General features: G+C 42.3%; 4 protein-coding genes across 10 annotated transcripts in view; 2 read left to right on the top strand and 2 right to left on the bottom strand.

Moving 5' to 3' along the window:
• Positions 1–541: 541 nt before the first annotated feature.
• On the top strand, positions 542–5,682 carry LOC108042296 (tubulin polyglutamylase TTLL4). Of its 3 annotated transcripts, none has more exons than XM_017120507.2 (8): positions 542–706; positions 1,534–2,165; positions 2,668–3,130; positions 3,335–3,706; positions 3,766–3,952; positions 4,025–4,195; positions 4,255–5,263; positions 5,346–5,682. In XM_017120507.2, exons 2-8 carry the CDS (start codon positions 1,560–1,562, stop codon positions 5,502–5,504), a joined length of 2,967 nt encoding a protein of 988 aa, XP_016975996.1. In that variant the 5' UTR covers positions 542–706; positions 1,534–1,559; the 3' UTR covers positions 5,505–5,682. The 3 variants fall into 3 exon arrangements, with proteins under 3 accessions (XP_016975996.1, XP_016975998.1, XP_016975997.1); XM_017120509.2 differs by having other exon boundaries at positions 2,680–3,130; XM_017120508.2 differs by lacking the exon at positions 542–706 and adding an exon at positions 1,078–1,175.
• A 541-nt stretch (positions 5,683–6,223) lies between these two features.
• Positions 6,224–10,053, top strand: LOC108042297 (centrosomal protein of 97 kDa). 2 transcript variants are annotated; one of them, XM_017120510.2, is made up of 8 exons: positions 6,224–6,505; positions 6,963–7,123; positions 7,182–7,639; positions 7,933–8,291; positions 8,355–8,615; positions 8,673–8,849; positions 8,921–9,362; positions 9,451–10,053. In XM_017120510.2, exons 1-8 carry the CDS (start codon positions 6,499–6,501, stop codon positions 10,013–10,015), a joined length of 2,430 nt encoding a protein of 809 aa, XP_016975999.1. In that variant the 5' UTR covers positions 6,224–6,498; the 3' UTR covers positions 10,016–10,053. The 2 variants fall into 2 exon arrangements, with proteins under 2 accessions (XP_016975999.1, XP_044316147.1); XM_044460212.1 differs by lacking the exon at positions 6,224–6,505 and adding an exon at positions 6,815–6,842.
• Positions 10,054–10,523: 470 nt separating this feature from the next.
• Positions 10,524–11,242, bottom strand: LOC108042298 (probable RNA-binding protein EIF1AD). The gene is made up of 2 exons (XM_017120511.2): positions 10,994–11,242; positions 10,524–10,936 (listed from the first exon to the last, which is right to left on the bottom strand). Exons 1-2 carry the CDS (start codon positions 11,160–11,162, stop codon positions 10,620–10,622), a joined length of 486 nt encoding a protein of 161 aa, XP_016976000.1. The 5' UTR covers positions 11,163–11,242; the 3' UTR covers positions 10,524–10,619.
• A 266-nt stretch (positions 11,243–11,508) lies between these two features.
• The window catches only part of LOC108042295 (protein cappuccino), a 36,587-nt gene continuing 27,032 nt past the window's right edge, over positions 11,509–21,063 (bottom strand). For 2 of the 4 annotated variants that reach the window (XM_017120503.2, XM_017120501.2), the window contains 3 exons: positions 18,753–18,925; positions 13,648–14,483; positions 13,213–13,355 (listed from right to left, as the gene is read on the bottom strand). In XM_017120503.2, the coding sequence (XP_016975992.2) occupies positions 13,334–13,355; positions 13,648–14,483; positions 18,753–18,925 (1,031 nt within the window). In that variant the 3' untranslated portion in view covers positions 13,213–13,333. Of the gene's footprint in view, positions 11,815–11,871; positions 12,176–12,347; positions 13,356–13,647; positions 14,484–18,752; positions 18,926–19,916; positions 20,316–21,063 lie in introns of those variants that run through there. The other 2 variants (XM_044460250.1, XM_044460249.1) reach the window with 2 other exon arrangements.

Below are 21,063 nucleotides of genomic sequence, written 5' to 3' on the forward strand. Positions count from 1 at the left end.
ATGAACTAACTCTGAATATAATCGCTGACCTTTATATAGTGAGACTCGAGCGATTATTAGGGTTTCTAAGAAGTAGATCTGGAGATTAAACGAATAAGTTTTAAAAATATGACTTGATATATTTTCAACAAAATCTATTACTCATAATTTCACAATATTTTTTCGGAGAAATCGAAACAATAATTTTCGTGTTAATTACCCTTTTTTATTTATTTTTTATTGTTGCCTTAATCTACGGCTTATTTGATAGTGAATATGTTTTATATTTTTTTTGGTGAATGTGTATGTTCAAATGTAAGTACATAAAATAAGTAGTTATAACACGATTTGGCATCAATATTATCATTACACCTTAAGGCGATAATTTAAGTAATCCCTAAAGATTATAATTATTAAATAAGGGAATCAAAATATTCGAAAATTTTTGGGACATTTTAAATTTGATTTCTTTTAAATCGCCCGCCAAAAATGGGCAGCACTGGCCAAGCTAATCGAAATAAGTTATCGCACAGCAGCTCTGTGACGTCCAACGTTATTGTTTTTTTATTCAGCTGCAAACAAACATTCAAGTACTGCAAATATATATAGAACATATGTGGGAAATGCTTTTTAGATCGAGTCCTCGAGTCGATAACTGTCTATTAGTTCTCGGTTTGTTTGTGTAATTAAACAAAATTTGTTGTGCGCATGTAAAAAAAATATAAAGGTGAGTCTCAGCTGCACACGCACACACACACACACGTGCAAAAAACGCCGGCTGTAAGAAGCAACAACAATTGCGATACCGATTATGCACTTTTCGCGCCCATTGAAATTTCAAATTTTGTGCGCATTCATTGAAGGCGAAAGTCTTGTTTATTTGCCCCTCTTTTTTTGGCACGCATTTCGTTGTTATTGATCGATTGGCAATCGATGAACGAAGTGTGCCCCGCATTCTGAACGTTTTCGTTTTTTTTTCGCTTTTTTTGACTATTTTCTGTTTTCCTTGATGATCTTGGTGCCGTGCCATGAGTTTTCGAAAATAGCCAGCCATTGACACGCCGTCGCGCACACAAATATCGCCCGAGTGGTGAAGTAATAAACCGCACCACCCAAAAAACAACCACCTTGAACCCATTCGGAAAACCCACTTTCGAAAAGTGGTCCCAATTCTAGGGGAATTCGGAGCAGTAAAAGTAAAATAAAATAAAATCAAAGTATTTTATCAACGTGCTTTTAAAGAAAAATAGAGAAAATGATCTATTTTATATGCTAGAACTATTTAATTCTGCTTGTGAAATGTCCAAAAAAATAAATGTAAAATTTAAAAGCCACGGTACTAAACACAATTTTTTTAAAAATTACTTTTGAAATTTACAAACAATTATATATATTACAAAAATGATCAACAGAATTTTTGTGAAGAAACAAAAATAAGTCACCGATAACAAAATAAATGAAGAAATAAGAATAATGAATTAAAACCCGATAGTTTAAATATAGAAACATTATATATTGACGCATACATTTTTCTAAATTTCCTTTCAATTGCAGTTATCCAAATTATCTGTGAACTCAATATGGCTCAGATGACCGAGAAGAGGACCACGTCGGCACGATCGGGAACGGCCGCCAAGGAGAACCACAGTTTGACGGGTCGGCACAACCAGAATCAGAGCCTCCACAATCAGGGTCACCAGCGCAGCGGCAAGGGCATCGAGATCCTCGACTTCCACGAGTCCTGGCTGGAGGAGGTGGAGCTTTACAAGGACAAGATGGTCATGTGCAAGAAGCTGGCCCACCACAATCACGTTCCGGCCTCGACGCAACACTTTCAGCCACACCTTACAGCCCCGATTCGAAATCAGGGCCGAGCCATCCCCTCCAGCACTCCACTGCATCGCAGCGCAGCTGGTGGAGGATCGACTTCAGCATCCGTTTCCGCCTCCGCTCGCTCTTCGCCGCCCGGCCAAAAGCAAAGGTCCCCGCCATCGCCGCGGAAACGCCTGACGCCGGAGAAAGCGGCCGCCCTGGGAGGTGGAGCATCCAAGTCCGCCGCGCAGCGCATTGTCATCCGGGGATCCCCGCCCAACAACTCGCCACCCAAGGTCGCCATGACGCCCCCAAGTCCGACTCCCGTCGTGGCCAACAGCGTGCTCCAATCGGAGCCATACAAGAAAGTCCAGGTGAGTGGAATGGCCATTCTATTTGTTAATATCTATGTTACAATCGTAAGCAGATTTGTTTTGTATTTTATTTAGTTAATCCGTGGTCTTGTGTCAGAATTTAGGCTCTTCGGTAACTGAAAAGCATATAAAATAACTTATTTTTTATTCCAAAACTTTGCAATGATCCAAATTTACCTGTGAAAAAAGGAACTGCATAATGTTTATTTATGATAAAGATTGCACTTTGAATAATATTACACCTGTCATTGTTTTTATATTAACAAAATGTTTTCTGCTTTGCGCTCGTATCATCAATACTCATTATCCTATTTACTAAAAGACGCTTGATTAAATAAACAGAAAATCTAGAATATCATGATCATGTTTGCAGTTCCCATTCCCTGCACCCTCGTATATATAACCTCCCAGCCGCTAACCAGCATGTCTCCATTTTTGTGTCACCTTTTCTTCCTGCGTGTTCCATGTTATGTGTTTCCGCTTTCGCCAACTAACCAACCAGATGCTATTAAAGCGCGCGAGGGAGGAGGCCTTCGCCAAGCACTCGGTGGGCAGCTCAGGCGGCAATGGCAACGGACCCAAGCGCTCCAGCCTCAGTCCGCCCATCCAGGCCAAGGTCGCCCCCTCGAGCATATCCTGCTCGAGCACCCAGACCCTCAAGCCATCGGCGCCCAGCAAGATCGTGGTGAACTCGTTCCACGGCAGCAGCATGCTGAGTGGCCAGCAGCAGCAGGAGGAGAAGAGCCGGCTGCTCACCCAGAACGGACTGACCAAGTCGGCGGTCAGCGCCTTGGAGACGAGCCTCTACGCCTCGCTCTACGCCCATGGACCCCAGAACAGCCAGCAGCAGACCTACAGCCAGCGGATTCCCGCCGGAGATCATGGCCTGCCGTATGTGGGAGTCTCGCTGAACAAGGGAGCCGGACACGATCACGACCGGAGGCACGAGGACGATCCCTGTGCAGGTGAGAATAAAATAAATAGCACCATAGAAACGTAATTTCCCAACAAAATCAATCGCAAATTGATCAGATCAAAAGGAACTAACTGGAAATTCGTTTAAATCATTTAAACTCTTATTCAAAATAAGTCTTATAAATCCTTATCCAGACCAAAGAGAATCTACGTTATTCAAAAAAAACGCTCTAATACTTTTTCTATTCTATTAGCCATCGACGACATTAATAACTACGATGATTCGGACTCGGAGGAGGAGTACGTGGGCACGCCGTTTTTCCTGGAGGAGGACAACACGGAGACGCGCCAGAGCAAGCACACTCGCCTGCTGCCGGAGAAGACGCAGTCAAAGGAATCCGTGGCCACCACAGACTCAGAGGCGTCGGTCTACTTCCGTCCGGAGGCTATCCTCTCGCCCAGCCTTTTCCCGCATGTTCCGCCGTACCTGAACTTTACGTCGCACGCGGACAAGGGTCCTCCCATGCCGGCAGCCCTGCATCGAGTGCTCAAATGGAAGCTCAGTCCCGTGATGCCCAAGATTGTCAAGCGAGTGGTGCTCAATTCGGGCTTCCGCATCATCAAGAGTGGGTATTCTAGTGGGAGCTGCCATTTACGGCCTTTCTGATCCTTTATCCCTTTGCAGACACCACCGATTGGATGGCCGTGTGGGAGAAGCACATGAAGAGCCCTGGATTCAGGACCATTCGATCGCACCAGAAGTACAACCACATACCTGGATCGTTCCGAATTGGGCGGAAAGACACCATGTGGCGCAGCATCTACAACAATATGAAGAAATTCGGCAAGAAAGAGTTTGGCTTTATGCAAAAGTAAGCAGTGGAGGATTTACTTATATATCAATCTCATCTGTAACCATTTATTTTTTATTATTTCCTTAACAGATCCTACATAATGCCTGATGATCTGGAGAGCCTGCGCCAGGTGTGGCCTAAAAACGCCTCGAAGCTGACGAAATGGATTGTAAAGCCGCCGGCGAGTGCCAGAGGAACCGGAATACGCATCGTAAACAAGTGGAGCCAATTTCCCAAGGACCGACCGCTGGTGGTGCAAAAGTAGGTCTACGATTACCTTTTAGTGACCCTTGATTAATGGACCTTTCCTTTCTTTTCAGATACATCGAACGCCCGCTGCTGATCAACGACAACAAGTTCGACATGCGCCTGTATGTGGTGCTGACCTCGATCAATCCGCTCCGCATCTATATGTACAAGGATGGACTGGCGCGATTCGCGTCCGTGAAGTACAGCTCGGAGCTGAGCAATCTCGACGAGCGCTGCATGCATCTGACCAACTACAGCATAAACAAGTTCTCGCAGAACTACGCGAAGAACGAGGACTTCAATGCCTGCCAGGGTCACAAGTGGACGCTTCAGTCGCTGTGGTCCTGCCTGGAGAATCGTGGCGTGAACACCAAGCGCTTGTGGGCCACCCTGCGGAATCTGGTGATCAAGGGTATCGTGAGTGGAGAGTCGGGACTGAATCGCATGTACCGCCAGAATGTGAACTTCCGCTACAATTGCTTCGAGCTCTTCGGCTTTGATGTGCTGTTGGATGAGAATCTAGTGCCCTGGCTGCTGGAGATCAATATATCGCCGTCGCTGCATTCGGAACTGCCGTTGGATCTGCACGTGAAGGGTCCGCTCATCCAGGCCGTGCTGAATACGGCTCTGTATCAGGTACCGCCAAAGCTGAACGAGCGCCAGCAGACGGAGATCCTGGAGGAGCTGAATCTGGCCGGTCCGCTGTGCCATGACAAGCGCATCTTCACCACGTGTTTGACGGCGGAGGAGGTGCGCAAACACAACCAGTACACCAACCGGAGCATCGAGTTCCGGGAGGAGTACGTGGACACCATACTGGACAACCTGCTGCCCGACGATGTGCGCTGCCTGATCGTCGCCGAGGACGAGCTGGCCAGGTGCCAGCCGCTGGAGCGGATCTTCCCCACTGCCGGCACCCATGTCTACCTGCGATATGTGGAGAATGCGCGGTACTACAATCGCCTGCTGGACGCCTGGGAGACGAAGTACGCCAAGAACCGGGAGATGGGCATTGCCCTGCTGTCGCGCTACTGCCGGGACAAATACCATTTGCAGGTATCGGACGCCGCCATGGAGAAGGTGAACGATCAATACAATATTTCAACATTTCCCATTCCGTCCCGCTTCCGTAGCTCATTTTCAAGTCATATTTCTTATCTAGGAACCAAATGTTGCACTTACCGAGATCGATATGTTGCACGTGCGAAAGGATGAGGTCCTGGACGGTGCCACCACGCTGGCCTTGCTTAAGCCCGCTGCCGTGGACAGCTGCGAGGTGGTGGTGCCCAGTCCCGACGCCTGCATCGAGATTAAGTCTTGAAACCTCAGCTGAGATCGGCCACATCAAGCGAATCTGCAATCGCCACCGCATATCGAGATCATCATCAAACGAGTCACTGCTTCCATTTCCGTTTCCGTTCCCGGCACAAAGCAGCGCCCGCATCCCGTTCAAATTCACTTTGGAATTGTCTCCACCCAATAAAGTTACTCAACTCCGATCGTCTTTATCCCTCTAACCAAGTAGATTATATCCTGTTTAGTCGACGGCATCGAAATCAAGTCTATTTTGTGTGTCTTGCAAGGCCTGGATTGCATCTGTTATGCCATTATTATTTAATTTCTTTATTATGGATTATAGACAAATTTAAAATGAATAAACAAAATACTCCATTTCCTGGTGTAATAGTTGTATAAATAAGGCTTTCTTTATTTTTCAAAGGAACTGTCTTGAAAATCATTAAATTTTAGGTGGCATGTTTGAATGTTTAAAAATTTAAAAGTTGATTCACAAATTGATATTAGATAATAAAGACGTTTAAGTAAAAGTTCAATAAAAAGTTCTGCCCATTTATTGTTTCAATAATATTCATATTAAGCAAATATAATAATTAATTTAGAAATAATAATAATTTAATTTTAAATCAATCAGTACCATTTTAAAACAACCGCGCTTTCGGCGATACGATATACGTAGCCAGGTGTAATCGATATTAGTTTTGTGCCTTTTTTAAAAGAAAAAGTTTTGGCCACACTGTTTTTAACCTTTCTTACATTCTGTTTTAAACTTAACAAAACAAAACAAAATAATTTAAATTGCATTGTAAGAGATATAACAATATAAATAATAGTATAATGTACATCTTCACCGCGCTAACTATTATTATGAAGTATGATCGGAATAATTTGGCTGGATAATACACAAATTGGATCTGAAAGAATTGGACGCATGAGAAAAAAGAAGTGTCCCATTGATTTTTCGCTGTAATACTAATTTACTATAAGAATAACTGGAGTTTTACCCGCAAACCAGAAAAATGAGTGGTAAGAATCGGATTTTATATAAAGTAATTACATTTTTATTTAAGTTTATGGTTTTGTTTATATGGGGAAGCATTTTGTAGGGACAGTATGGGAATTTGCAGTCTACTTTTGGGGAGTGGGGGTTACATCGGCCAAGGGGGTTGAGGGGGTTGAGAGTCCTGGCAGGAAAGGACGCACCTGCGCCCTAACCTCCTCTCCACCCGCCCTAAAAGCCCAGCCCCCCGATGAAGTCATCAATTTTGTAACATTGTATATACAGTGGAGCAAATCGAGTTTTTGGTGACCTAAGCTAGTTATAAAATAAGTTATATATCACTTTTAACTATGGTTAGGATGCGTACGTACTTTATTTGTATCATTTTTTTGTTTTCTTCAAAGAAAATGAGCAGTTCCTCTGCTGAAAATCAACTTTCCATTTTGAAGCATACTGATTCTAACATTTTACCATTCCAAACAGGAGACGAAAGTGGCGAGGAGAAGCAGATCCTGAATTTATCCAAGAAGAAGCTGAAGAAGGTGCCCAAACAGGATGATGCACACAGCATCCGGCAGCTCATTCTGGATGAGAACGAACTCCAGAAGATCGACAACATAGACTCGTACCTAAAGATAGAAACGGTGACCATCACAATTCGACACAAAATGTTTTCCATAATTAATTTAAGCTCTGTTACAGCTTTCCTTGGCCAAAAATCAATTGCTGCGGATGTATGGCGTCTGCCGGCTGCACTGCCTCCGCGAACTGAACCTCTCCTTCAATGGCATACTCTCCATCGAAGGACTAAAAGAGTGCAACCACCTACGTGTATTGAATCTGGAGGGGAACAACATCAAGACCATCGAGCACCTAAACACGAATGTCAATCTGGAATCCCTGAATCTGGCAGACAATAGCATCTGCAGCATTTCGGATATGTCCTTCTTGCGCAACCTCAAGGAGCTCTATTTGCATGGAAATCGGTTGACGCATCTAAGACTGTGCGATAAGTACTTGCCCACCTCTCTGGAAACCCTAACGCTGGCGAAAAATGGCATTAACGACCTTAACGAGATCTGCACGCTGTCCCATCTGAGCAATCTGCTGAGCATTTCCATTTCGGATAACCCCTGTGTGAACATGACCAACAGCTTGGAGTGAGTTTCCTTATAGTGTTTTTTTTTATATAATCGTATTATAGTCTAGCACTCACTCTAACAATTTTAACATAATAAGAACATACGTTCGGTTTTTCACAGCAAAATTATGTGTTTGAAACAGGGAAAGCTTCAAAAGATGAAAAACTGATGCGTTATCCATTTTTTTTTTATATTCAAGACAATAATTGTATATCTCAATTTCAATAATATTAACTAATTTAAAAAATTAATTTTTAATACAAATTTAATCAAATATTACGAATATTCCTCTAATATCTTTTTATTTCCAGTGGCTTTGACTACCGACCTTTTGTATTAAACTGGTGCATGAGTCTGAAGTACATTGATGGCTATGTGGTGGATCCTATCGAGAGTCTCAAGGCGGAGTGGCTCTACAGCCAGGGACGTGGTCGCCAGTTTCGAGTGGGCGAACAGACGGCCTTGGCCAAATACCTGAGCTCCATGTGCCCGCTGGTGGGAAAAGCACTGGAAAATGAGAACGACAGGAAACTGCGATTGATCCTCAGCAAGGCGCAACACCATCAGCGGCAGTTGCAGGAGGAGATCTTGGACAATGCCAATAGCTCCGCCAGCACATCGCCCTCATCCCATCGTAGGAAGCCCACGAGTCGCATTCAGTCGCCCCGATGTGAGTTATAAAGTGATTTACTCTTTACTGTAAATCTAAATCTTTTATTTTCCTCATTTAAAGTCTCTCGTTTGAGTGGACGCCAGGGATCGCCGGAATCCATGGCGAATAGCTATCATGGCAACAGCAGCAACAACAGCATCGTCAGCGACAATGGGTCTGCAAATCATTCGCTGCAGATGAGCATTTCGCTGATCGAGAACATCAAGAACGATGGCGAGGGCTTCTCGCTGGCTGGCAGTGGAATGTCCAGCAGTGTGACCACCAAGACCTACAACTCCACGGAGTCCACTCCAAGAAATATAACACCAAATCCCTACAATGGTAAGAACCTAAGAAAACTGTATGTAAACCATTAAACAATCATTAACCATTTCGCAGATCAAACGTTCATCAGTCAAACTCCATCTGGAGGCCCATTGGCGGCTGCCTCGAAAATGGTCCCAGTTCCGGAGACCCTGATGAGTCCGGATGTCTGTCCCGCCGCCGTCGCCCAAAGAGTTACGGTTACCGCCCTCAACTCGCAGCTGCACAAGACCAAGGTCAACAAGAACAAAGGTGGCCAGTAGTACATAATCTAGATCCAAAAACGACACTTGCTAATTCATACATGATTTTTTACTGTACAGACAACAAACTGAACTTGCCAAGGGTACGAAGTCCGCAGCTGAAGAGGAACCAGAGTCCCACGAGCAGTCCAAGGAGGATGGTCACCAAAGCGGGCGGCGATAAAATCCATCCGCAACAGCAGGAGAAGCTACAGACATCGGTAGTCATGGTAGATGCCGGTGGTTTTAGTACATGCTCCGATGACGATGGCGATCAGATCAACATCGAGAAACTGAAGGCCATCAGAAAGATGGCTGCCCAAAAACAGCAGCAGATGCACCAGGAGCAATTGAAGCAGCAGATGGACAACAGCCTTAACTGCGAGGATCGGTTGATCGAGCACGTAACGGAGTCATCGGCCGTTACCATCCAGAAAATGTGGAGAGGCTACCACACGCGCAAGAAGACCAACAAGGACATAGCCGAGCGACTGCAGCGAAGACGCACGCAGGAATATATCGAGTAGGTGGTCTTTGAGCTGCGTTTCTTGATGCAGATACGCCAAAGTTCGATCCCAGTTTCCTTATAAACTGCCCTTCTTATCCCCCAGGCAACTCGGCAAGGACATGCTTTTAACCAAGGCCCAGCTTGAGAACGAGCGCAAAATTCAGCAGCTGCAGATGCAGGCCATCAATGCGCTGTGGAAGAAGGTGTCCACGATGGAAGTGGACCCCAAGGGCGTTGCCCCATCAATGGAGCAAAGCGAGGACTCCATCGGAGGAGGAAGTTCTGGCCACCTAAGCCTCGATCAGAATTCAGCCGCCGTCGTCAACGATCTGGCCAAAAGATGCACCATGCTCACCGACCAGGTTCAAATGCTGCAGAGCTCGATTGGCACCATCGTCAATTGCCTGACCATGGTGTGCAACCTGCCACAGGACGCTATTAAGAAACAGGCAGAGATCATCGACTGCAGCTCCACTCAGACGGACTTAATTGCCGTGCACACACCACAGATCGAGGATCTCACCAATTTTCCTTTCACCAAGACCAGACCCTCCACTTTGGCCCTGGAATCCAAGCACGAATCGCTGGCATGCCCCAAAATCGATGAACTCAACGATGTTGATCTCAAGGAGACCGACGACCCGACTCATCTCGAAAAAGAAGCATGAAAAATCCCAGTTAATAAATAGGAGTGTAAACGCTTTAAGGATCGATCTCAGCGCTTATTAATTCCCTGTGTAGGCTTTTGTGTAGCTTTTGCATCAATTTTTAGATCGGTTACATCAATTTAGTAGTAGCAGCAGCAGCCACAAACACAATTTTTTGTTACATTTTTGAGATGTAGTGATGAGAGAAAAAAAAAACCTATGAACAAATCTTAAATACAAATTTTTGTAAAACACAAATCAATTATGGTTTTGGGCATTATTATTCGGATGATTTAAAATTTTTGTTTTAAAAACAAGTAAGGTATACAAACTATTTTTTATTTATGTACATTTATCAGATAGGTGGGAAATAATTCTCAAGATTAGCATTCTGTATATATTTACTGTCCGTACGCTTCTATGTACAATAATGACTTGATATCATCAATATTCGGTATGAATGCAAGGCTATTAAGACTTTAGCTGCCGTTTCCGTTCGTGTTAAAAATAACATGGATTGCCAGACGCATTAACAAACAATTTTTGTTTAATTCTTGACCAAGCTTTTAACAAGTTTTAAGAAAATCTTAACTATATAGAGTAATTTTGTACGTATAAAAGAATTTCAGTCTTCGTCGCTGGATGTTTCATCATCATCCTCTTCATCGGATGATTCCTGATTTAAAGGACGATTTGTATTGGGCAGGAGATCATCCTCACAGTCGGAATCCTCTTGATTTCTGTTGGATGATTCCTCCTGCACTGGTTTCTTGGCGAATTTATCCGGCCAAATGCCAGCTTTGGTGTATTCCTTGATGTGTTCTGGGGTAAGTATCTTACAGATCTCGGCTTTGACTTTATCGCCCTCTTCAATAGGTTCGATCAGCAGGAAATCGCCCCTTTTCACCCACATGCTCTTTCGGAATTTGTTAGGCATCGAAACTGGTGGTAAATGGATTTGATTAATTACTAGTTATTGCTGAGTTTTCATGCACTCACCTAAGAAGTTTTCCTCGATATTGGCCGTTTCCACCTCGTGGAGATTGTTTCCCCGACTGCTGACGACCCTCACAATTTGCTGGTTCTCCGTGGGCAGCTCGTAGTCGTCCTCCATCATCTCCTTCATCAGATGTTTGCGGCGACTGATACTCGGATGGGAGCGGTGCATTTTATATGCTTTGAATATTTAATTTAAAACTCAAAATCGCAAATTGACTAAATTGTCAAAATTTGTTTACTTCTTTTCAGTGTGACCGTCGAAAAGTAAATACTTTTATACCATTTCCAGTGTATGACAAGTGCTATCGATTTTTTTCCCGGTTCGGACCATTTTTATCGATGGGCTAATTTGAAATTCAACCGTTTAATTTGAATTCAGAGTTTATATTTCCGATTGGGGAAAAGTAAGAAGATGTTGGTAAAATGGTGGGAAATAAAACAAGGGAAAATGAAAAAAGACGTTTCAGTTCCAGTATTTCAAACGAAGCAAAGCACATCAAAAACATCAATAAAAGTATGATCACAATAGCAAGAGGACATTTTATTTTTAGAGCCACGCCTGCCTTTAAAGTTTTTATACAATTTTGTAACTTAACAATTAGTGGAAAATTAATCCATGTAACGAGAAATTTTCTTAGCAATAGTGTAATAAAAAGCAACTAGGAATAAAAAATATATTATCGCGGTGTCTAGAGCTATCTAACTAGTTTTTGCTGCGCCTCAAAAGCATGCGCTCCTTTAGAGAAATCCGTCCGGACTTTTCCACCTTGGTGGAGACGTTGCGACGGGATTCGATTTGGGCCTGCTTTGATTTCTTCATCCTGGAAATATAACAAATAATTAGAGAGTACTTTTTTTCATAAGATATAAAATCTTACAATTCATTCAAAAGACTAGTGATCTCCTTTTTCCAAATATCCTTAAAATCATTGGTGAAATTAGTCCAGTACTCGAAAAATTGATCGGGCGTACACTGGGCTAAGGTCAGGGTGCAGGCCTTGGGTGAGAAGTGATAAAACCTCATGGTCTCCAGGAACAGCTCGCGACACTCCTCGAGCAATTGGTGGAGCTTGGCCATCGACTTGTCCGCTCCCTCCATGAACTCCTCCATTTTGGACTTGAAGGGCTCCATAATTTCAGGACGGGAGGCGTTCAAAACCTTGGCCGTGGTTCGTTTGCAACCTATAAAAAAAATGTCGAAGATTAATCAAATTTGAGAGGTTTAAATAAGAGACAGTTTAAAGAAAAGTATTTTTTAGTTTTCCCTTTTCGAACTTTTTTCGATTTTGATTAGTTTCCAAGATACACATTCATCTTCTATTTAAATCACATATATATCAATCTTCCGACTTACCTAAAAACTTCTTGTTGAGGTCAAAGATTTGCTGCTGCACCTCCTCGAAATCCATTTGGGCAGCTCTCTCCACCTCCGCAGGTTCTGGAATCGGCAATCGGATCTCCAAAGGATGCACTCCCTCCTTTCTCCGGTGCGCAATGTAAGTGCGAACGATGAAGTGGAGCAAGGTGGTGTGCGATTCCTTGGACTTGACGTCCTTCAGTTTGCCCAAAATATCCAGATTAAACCCATCGGCCTGTCCTCGCTGCCGATTTCCCCCGTTCATGTAGTTGCCCAGTGTGAGAATAATGGAGAAGACCAGCTTCAGGTCCTCACTTTCGATCAGTTGCTGCGAGAGCTGCGACAATGTCTCTAATTTCCGAACCAACAGAGTTACGGACTCCTCGAATTCCGCCTGGAACACGATGCAGGAAATCCTTTCGCTGGCCATGGAAATCAGCGATATATCCAGCAGGAATTGCTCGGGATGATCGAGGGGGATGTCGCCACCGGCTGCCTCCTTGATCCTCTGCAATTCGTCCTCGGTCGCCTGAATGTTGCTCATGTGCTGCAGTGCCTCCAAACTGACCACCGATGTGTCTATATGGTATATTGCGTGTTCGATTTCCCTGGACGGCACGTGCAGGCTCCTCCAGATAATGCCCACATTCCGTGATCTCTCCGGATCCAGGACTTTGATGGACTTTGCCCGCTTCACCTTCAGTTCCTTGGGCTTGCTTACCGGTGCCATCGCTTGGCGGGAAAACAGTTCCGTAAACTCATCGATATTGTCGAGTGGCGTTTCCTCGATCTCCGTCCAGATTTCCTTCGTGGGCGGAGCAGTGGGCGTGGCTTCCCCACCGGAAGCAGACGGAGGTTCATCCGGCGAACTCCCGCTGTTTTCCGTACTGTCCGTGGAATTTGCCACCGATGGGGGGCGTGGCACAGGCGGGGCGCTTGTCACGATCCGCGTCCAATATAAAGGACGCATCGGTTTCGGCGGGTTAACGGCGCTTTTGCGCATTGCTGTAAGTAATAGGGTTAATAGGTTATTTTTTTGTAAAAAATAGAATTTTGGTATATAACTATTTTATAATTCTTATATATGGCATAACTTTTAGAGGAATTTTTTCATTAAAACCGCGACCCGAATGGTCAAGTTTTGGTTGATTCTATTGCAAGTTATTGGAAACTGAAATGTATCTTATTAAGCAAAATTGAAACATTGATTAGCTTTTAAAACGAAAGCTAACTTTGGCAAGCAAACTTTCATTTCATAATTTATATAAAATTTAATTTATATACCCGTAGTACTTACTATTTGTGCGATGGAACCAATTGCCTTCGGCGGGATCGGGAAGTGGTGCGGGTGAGATCGGGGTCTTTGGTGGCGGGGGAATGGCCCCTCCTCCTTCGGTGGGCGCGGGGGGGGGGGGGGGCGGGCAGCCAGGAGGCGGTGGCGGCGGAGGAGGTGCCCCACAGTTTGCGGGGGTGGAGGAGGAGGAGGTGGCGGCGGAAGAGCGGTGATACCAAAGGGGGCGGCGGTGGAGGCGGCGGCGGAGGAGGCGGGGCAAGGAGCGCAGGGGCGGGTGGTGGCGGAGGTGGGGGAGGGACAGGGACAGGAGCCTTTTCCTTATTTCCTTCGTTTTCCTTGGCATTTTCCCTCAAGGACTGCCCGCATTTGCAGGCTCCCTCGCAATCCTCCGTTTGAGTTTCCGCATCCGCGAAACTCCTTAAGCCACCCTCCATTCCGGACTTGTTGTATTCATAAACGGTCGCCTCACTGGCATTTAACAGATCCGTAAGATTCACACATCTCTTTGAAGGACGACGCGGTGGCTCATCCACACTGCTCAAAAGTTCGTTCACCACCGCATGAACCTCGGCCAAAGTGGAGCAGTTGAGAAGACGCTTCTTGAGGATTTGCTGCAGGGTTTTCTGATTATCCGTCGATGTGGATGCAGTGGCAGTGGCCGCCAATGATCCTCCGATTGCACCTGCTCCCAAGGCAGCCAAGGAAGCGGACTCCAGGACTCGAGTTCCGGATGGAGTGCTGGAAAACGGCCAAGCCGCAACCTTGTCCAGTTTTCCGGGGGTCAGAGGCAATGAAGTCGTCGGCTGCTCAGTATGAGTCCACTGGTACATCTCATACGGCTGGGGATTAACAAATAGAAAAGAGAAAATATTAAAATTAAAAAACATTAAAATAAAAGTGGGAAGTTAAATTATATCGATTGGTTCTTAATGTAAAATTCATCATCACAAGATTTTGGTTTGTAAAGGAATTTTCATTAATAAAGCCACAATACGGCCAAAAAAAAGAAAAGCCTTGATTTAGATCCATTGATTTATATAAAAATTAGCTGAACATATATGGTAATTGCCCAATCAAAATAATAAGGACACTATATACTATTCTTTCTGTGCAACCAATAACTTCTAATTGCCAGTGGAGTGGGATGAAAAATAAAGGAAAAGGACAGCCAGAAGTATCAAGAAAGAGATGGCAAGTGGTCTCCAGTGTGCGACAAGCGAGAACGCTTAAAAGCACCTAAGTTGGCCTAAGTTCGCGTTATTTTCTACAATGCTCTTGTCTTTTCTCTGCATGCAAAACTCTTTTGATTTTGATAGTGCATGTTGCCGTTGACTTTTCAGTCCCACTGTGGGAATTGCCTTTGCTTCTTTTAAAGTCTTTAAGGAAAAGAGAGTGCAATACATCAACATTTACTAAATGTGCTTGGATTCTTAAGCGCTAGGACTTTAAAAACAAATTTAAAAAAGATATTAATAAATCAGTTGTAAAAAAAAATGGTTAGGATACTTGCAAAAAAGAAGTAAAGTAAGAAACTTTAACTTCTTAAAGACCTCTTAATGGGATAAACTAAGGCTCCTCGAAAATGAGCCTCAAACATGAGGCGTAACGATGACAAATGCAATTAAAATTGCAATTTAATTATGCCGTTAACAAGTGGAGCTTAAGCAGATACATTGATACACAAACACCCACACAACGCTAATCACTCAAAGAACTGTGAACCTGACAAATGCAAATCAAGTGCAACAGCCTGTCCCTGTGGCTGATTTCGTAGATGAACACACACAGTATAAGGGGTTTTTCCGATGGAAATAAGGAGAGCGGGGGAAAATGGTGCGGCAGAGTCGAGTTTATCGCACTTTACACCATTTGTGCTCAAGTGTTTGCAGGCGATTTGCATGTTGTTTGCACATTTTAAAGAACCGGAGCCGACCAAAGTAACCCAAGAAACCCACAAGTAACTGGAGTGCAACCCCCAACTACTCACTAAGAAAAAAAGAGCCACAAAGTGTAGCTTAAGAAACAAAACCTTAAACCATAAGAGACCACATAAAGGTGAGCAGAAAACCGAAAAATGCAAAATGCTTTTTTAAAAATAAAGAAGTCCAAATTTAAGTCACTCTTTTACAACACATCGGAATTTAGAAATAACTAACATGAAAATCCGTTCTACGCAGGTAATAAATGCTTTAAATAAATATATAAATAAATCAAAATATGTCAGTTGTAATACACACTTGAGTCTCTATGGAATAAGCTAATAGCTAATAAAGTGTTTACAAAATAGAGAATAAACCAGATAACAACCTTTCGCTCTGTATTTAAGTTGACCATTTAATAAGTGATTATAACACAATTTCAGCCTGTTTTCCAGCTTGGTTGTTGCCCAATTCCCACTTAATTAACAAAAACATCGAATTCTATTTAATCTAATCCCATCAGCCACTTGATACAACCTCATATATGTATGTGTATATTATATAAAGTTAAACAACAATCGAACACGCGCAGAATAACAAACCAATACACACGAACCCACAGTAGTTCCATTGCACATTCAAATCCAGTTTGCTCATTTCTGCATCAAAGTTTCGTTTGTTCCGGCAGAACCCAAAGAATAATACCAGTGGATTGAGTAGGACAAAACTTTTGACTGCGAGTAATAAAAACGCACAAACTTTCAATGAGCGGCAGCAACAATAACAAGAAACAGAAAAGACTGGGGAGTAAAAAAAATATAAAGGTATTGTGATCTCTGGGAAAAGACAACCCATTAAAAATTAGGAGAAATAATGTTCTGCCGAGAAATTAATAAGTCACAGTTTTTAATATAGTTACACTATAAATTTTTTATTAAGAAAATTTGTACTCCCCAAATGTAGGCTATACTTTTTTTAAAAGGGAAATAAGTGGAACATTTGTGGTCTCTTCAATATAGTTACAAATTAATATTTAACAAAGTTTGAATTTTTTTTTGATTTAGTATACAAATTTTTTTTAACACTACAAATTTTTTTTAAACACAAATTTTTCTTGTTTTTATGTTTAATTAAAAAGATTATATGACAGACATATAACTGCAATAAAATAATAAAATGTTGTATATTTTAAAGTCCGAAATAGCGATGGAGTACTGTAGAAATAAAACACCAACTAAAGTCAAAGCCGAACAACGAACCTTTGACATAGTCGCTCCCTCTCTTTCGCTCCCTTGTGTGCTGGCCTGTTGCCCAAAAAGTTCGAACGAATTTCGGAGACATCGGAGACGTCGGCAGACATATATATAAAAGTATGTGTATATCTACTTGGCAGCCAGTTGAAGAAATCCGTGATATCATAATCTTGAGCTCAAGTATCATCACATAGAAAATCACTTAACGGTGTCGTCTGCCGCCCCCCTCCCCGATTTTCCCACCCCGATGATTTTGGCCATGTGTGCATGTGTTTTGGCCCTCTCAGGGATTTGAGGTTAAGCTGCTGTGGCTAAAACTTTTGGCCTAAACTAATTTGAGGGCTATATCTAGTGCTTCATTATTTGCGGTGGTTTTCGGTTGTTGTTTCTTGGTTGTTGTCGTTATTTTTGCAGCTCCTGCTGTCGCCTGTCTAATAACACTTAACTTGGGTCTCGGTTTACAGCCCTCGAAATGGAAATGGGCCAGCTTCTTTGCCTCCTTTTTCTAGTGGGCAATTAAAGCCTTCCGCCTTTTTCCCCAAAACAGCTTGTTTATTTAGCTTTCTGGTCAAGAGCAATGCTAAATGCTAAATGCTAATACCCGATGATATAGCCAACTATTATGAAGTCCATTAGGCCCGGCAGATGGAGATGACCATCGCCAGATGGTTGCCAAAGAGTTGGACAAAGAACGAGTGGATAAAAAGGAAACTGCCATTGCAGCAGGGTGATATTAGAGGGCTCGGTTTTCACAATGCACTTGGAAAAATAGTATTTATATTTTGAATATATAAAAACAAGTTTTTATACTCGATAACATCTTTTATTCTAAATTTTTCATAAGACTCCGTTTAAAAAAACATATTTATTTTTTATAAATAACCTATTTATCCTAAATAAAACAAACTAGTTTGCATTTTAAATACATTTTCTTAATACAACTGACATGGTGGAAAACCTACAACTTAAAACTCTGCTTTAAGTGCAGTATTTCTCCCAGTGTACAGCTTTGGTTTCATAATTTCGCAGGCAGCAAAACAACAAAATCAACAGCGAAAGCGTAAAATTGTTAATGCAGGCAAGGAGAACTTGGCTTTTGATAGTTGACGGCTGCCGACTGTAAAGTTTTAACAAGTTCTGACACTTGCAGGCGGGGGCGTTGGGGGGGCGTGGCCGGGGTTAGATGGACAACCGCTATTGCTCGGTTAAATGAAAGTGCAGTGAAGGCTTGGCCCTTTGGTTCTGCCTAGGGTTTTCTTCCCTTTTATTTTATGTTTCACTCCATTTTTTTTTTGCAATGGAATTGCTAATTTCCGGGCACAAGTTTGCGGTTCAGTTTTGTACAACTTTTCGCAGTAACTTCGACGAGCGAGAGTTGGACAACGCTGCGTATGAGTAACATTATGCAGAGAGGCCATAAGTTGAAGGTCCTGGCGACCAACAGGCCTCGGGTTAAATCCAAACTAGCAAAGCACTGGCAAAATTAGGCACCAATTCGACTGGCAAAATATTAAACTTTTAACTTTTCTAAAATTGCCGTTTTTTGTACCTTATCTAATAAAGTTGGAAAAGGGCAGGTTTTAATGTGGTTTTTAAGCCGAGAATTTTAACACATTTTAGTCTACCTCTCTCTAAATGATAAATAAAGTGAAGGACCTTAAAATTCTTTTCGCCCAGTGTCGGGGCGACAGTCATTATCAATAGTTTTTCCTGAAACGCTAATGACTTGGAAGTTAGTTTAGTCGTCGCTCTGATCCGCCAACCCTTCACCCTGACTTTTCATCCTTTTTCCCCGGTCCACGCCAAACGCGCTGTCATCATTTCCGCCAACTCCGTGGCAACATCCGCCCCGTCGGCACCCTTCATTTAAGAGAACCCTCCCCCCCCTCCAACTGAGATGACCAATTTCCGGGAAATAAAAGTGCATTGAACTCACGCTAAATCCGCCATCCAAGTGCTCATTGGAGATCTGCTTGAGGACGCCGACATATTTGAGATTATTGCAGAATTGCAGCGCCAGAGAACTGAATAGTTCCTGGGTGATGTCGTTGGAGAAACTCTTCGGGTTGCTCTGCATCGTTGAGATTAGCCATTTCATCAGCATTTGACCTGCAAAGCAAAGAAAGAAAATAGTTGTAACTGAATAAAACAACTTTGATCACAGCTGGTCCACTTATTCACTCGTTCTCTCACCCCTAAGTCGAAAAAAATAAAGGAAAACTTGTAGCCACTAAACGGAGAGATTTATGGGTGAGAGACGCTTGGGGTCGAAGCAAATCCCAAGTTGAGAAACCTAAAAAATGTGGAATAAATAATATTCTGGGGTAAGAGTCAGACAAAATGCTGCTCGGGAAAATAATCGTAATCGATGGGGGCACACAAGAGATACTCTACAAATATGGTTGCGATAATCTAATGGTTAGAGTAAAGAACCTTCAGTCTTCTATTTTTGAGCTTAGGAATGTTTGGACTTGATATTTGTACTTTGTATATATATAACTCATTAGTAAATGGATAATATTAAATCAGTCAAAATATAATAACTGTTATTTGCACATCTATTGTTTTATATACTGGATAAGTAGTTATGAAAGAATGCATTTATATAATCAATCTTATTTGTCTGTGTGTAGTTCATAAGTCCAATTAATCAATTGTCTTATTTGACTATATGGTATAAAGTCGCATGACTAATGGATCGATAAGATAAACAAAGTAAGAGTTGTTCATTAAAAAAAGGCCAATTATTAAAAATAAACAGTATTGAAAACCATATAAGATACAAATTATTGATTCATTGTTGAATATTAAATGGATTACTTGAAAGGTTTAAATATAAAGTCATTTAAGCTTAGTTAACAATGGTTTCAATACTAGATATTTGTAGATTTTATATAGAAGAAGACATAGCCTTAAAAGCGGCCCACTAAGAAAAAGAAAGTAATCACAATACCTTAGAAATAAACCCAGATTGAGATAGAAATAAGATTTTATATCAATTGCCAAATTCTCCCTATAAGAGAAGGACTTTTCCTGACAAACTGAAGGCACAAAAAAACTTTTTCGTAGCCAAAAAAAGCGAGACGAGAAACAAACTTACGCTGGCTGTCAGCGTGTGAGTGGGAAACAGTTTGCAGGAGCAGCAGGAGCAGATGTTTTGGATCGGAGGACTCGAGCAGGTCCACGCGTATCCATTGGATGCGTAGGCTAATTCCTACAACACCAGGTGTTTCCTCCATCTCTGGTTTTCCCCGGGAAAATCGAGTTTTCTGCGCCCGCCGGGCGGCCAATGACATTAGCTGGAGATAATGTGGTGGGAGATTGGGAACATCCTCCTGAGAATTCCATGGCGACTCCTTTTCCGAACCAAATTCAAGTTCCTTCGATGGCTGCTTGGCCAGCAGAGAGCACCAAAAGTTGCTCAGGGCACTGGACATATATATTGAATATATATTTGCTTCTAGATCGACAGACCTAGTTGAACTTTCTCTGATTAATAACAAATTTAAACTGACTGCGCGAATTCGCTAGTGTTTTTTTCTATTAGCGGAAAAAAATGAAATGTGTCGCAACTTATCAACATTATCAATGCCTGGAACATGACAACTGCGACACTCTCGACATCGTCTGTTTGCACACTCAGCGAAAATCGTAAAACTCATATAATTTAAAAAGATAAGAAGTACAATATATACAAAAAATAAACCATTTGTATATAATTACCAAACCTAAAAAGTATTTGGAACTCGCAATTTTAAGATTTTTTTTTATATTTCACTTATAATTCCATTTTAAATTTAAACTGAAATGCAAGCTAGTTTATTTCTGTGTATTGATAAGAAGGCAGTTGTTTGAGAGAGAAAACTAAACAAATAGAGTAATACTTTTTGGCCCTGAGAAGGTCGTCTGCTTTATCAGTCATGGTTTTTTCTTCGATGGCTCTCTTCCATTGAATCATTTTTCTAAGTTTACCCATTGAACCAATTAAAAAGCACGACGATTCGGACCAATTTCAAGTACGTCATTATTTTCTTTAATCATCGGGGTTAAATTTCAACGAAAATTTAACTGATTCAAGCGTTATTTCCCCTTTCTAAATTTCTGCAAGTTTGTTTTGGTTTTTATAATCTTTAATAACCATTGGCGTAATTGAAGTGTTGCTCAGTTAGGGACTTTAGATAGTGAACTGACTGATAGTGTCTGGGAAATTGATGAGAAGGGCGATAGATTAAATCGGTGCCATAAAG

Source organism: Drosophila rhopaloa, unplaced genomic scaffold (assembly GCF_018152115.1).
Source record: "Drosophila rhopaloa isolate 14029-0021.01 unplaced genomic scaffold, ASM1815211v1 contig_2, whole genome shotgun sequence".
Lineage (NCBI taxonomy): Eukaryota > Metazoa > Arthropoda > Insecta > Diptera > Drosophilidae > Drosophila > Drosophila rhopaloa.

Coding starts and splice junctions, on each gene's coding strand:
- LOC108042298 (XM_017120511.2), bottom strand. CDS start 11,162: ATGCACCGCTCCCATCCGAGTATCAGTCGCCGCAAACATCTGATGAAG. Junction 10,937..10,993: donor TATCGAGGAAAACTTCTTAG/GTGAGTGCATGA, acceptor ATTTACCACCAG/TTTCGATGCCTAACAAATTC.
- LOC108042297 (XM_044460212.1), top strand. Junction 8,292..8,354: donor TCGCATTCAGTCGCCCCGAT/GTGAGTTATAAA, acceptor CCTCATTTAAAG/TCTCTCGTTTGAGTGGACGC. Junction 9,363..9,450: donor CGCACGCAGGAATATATCGA/GTAGGTGGTCTT, acceptor CTTATCCCCCAG/GCAACTCGGCAAGGACATGC.
- LOC108042296 (XM_017120507.2), top strand. CDS start 1,560: ATGGCTCAGATGACCGAGAAGAGGACCACGTCGGCACGATCGGGAACG. Junction 2,166..2,667: donor AGCCATACAAGAAAGTCCAG/GTGAGTGGAATG, acceptor CTAACCAACCAG/ATGCTATTAAAGCGCGCGAG. Junction 4,196..4,254: donor CGACCGCTGGTGGTGCAAAA/GTAGGTCTACGA, acceptor CTTTCTTTTCAG/ATACATCGAACGCCCGCTGC.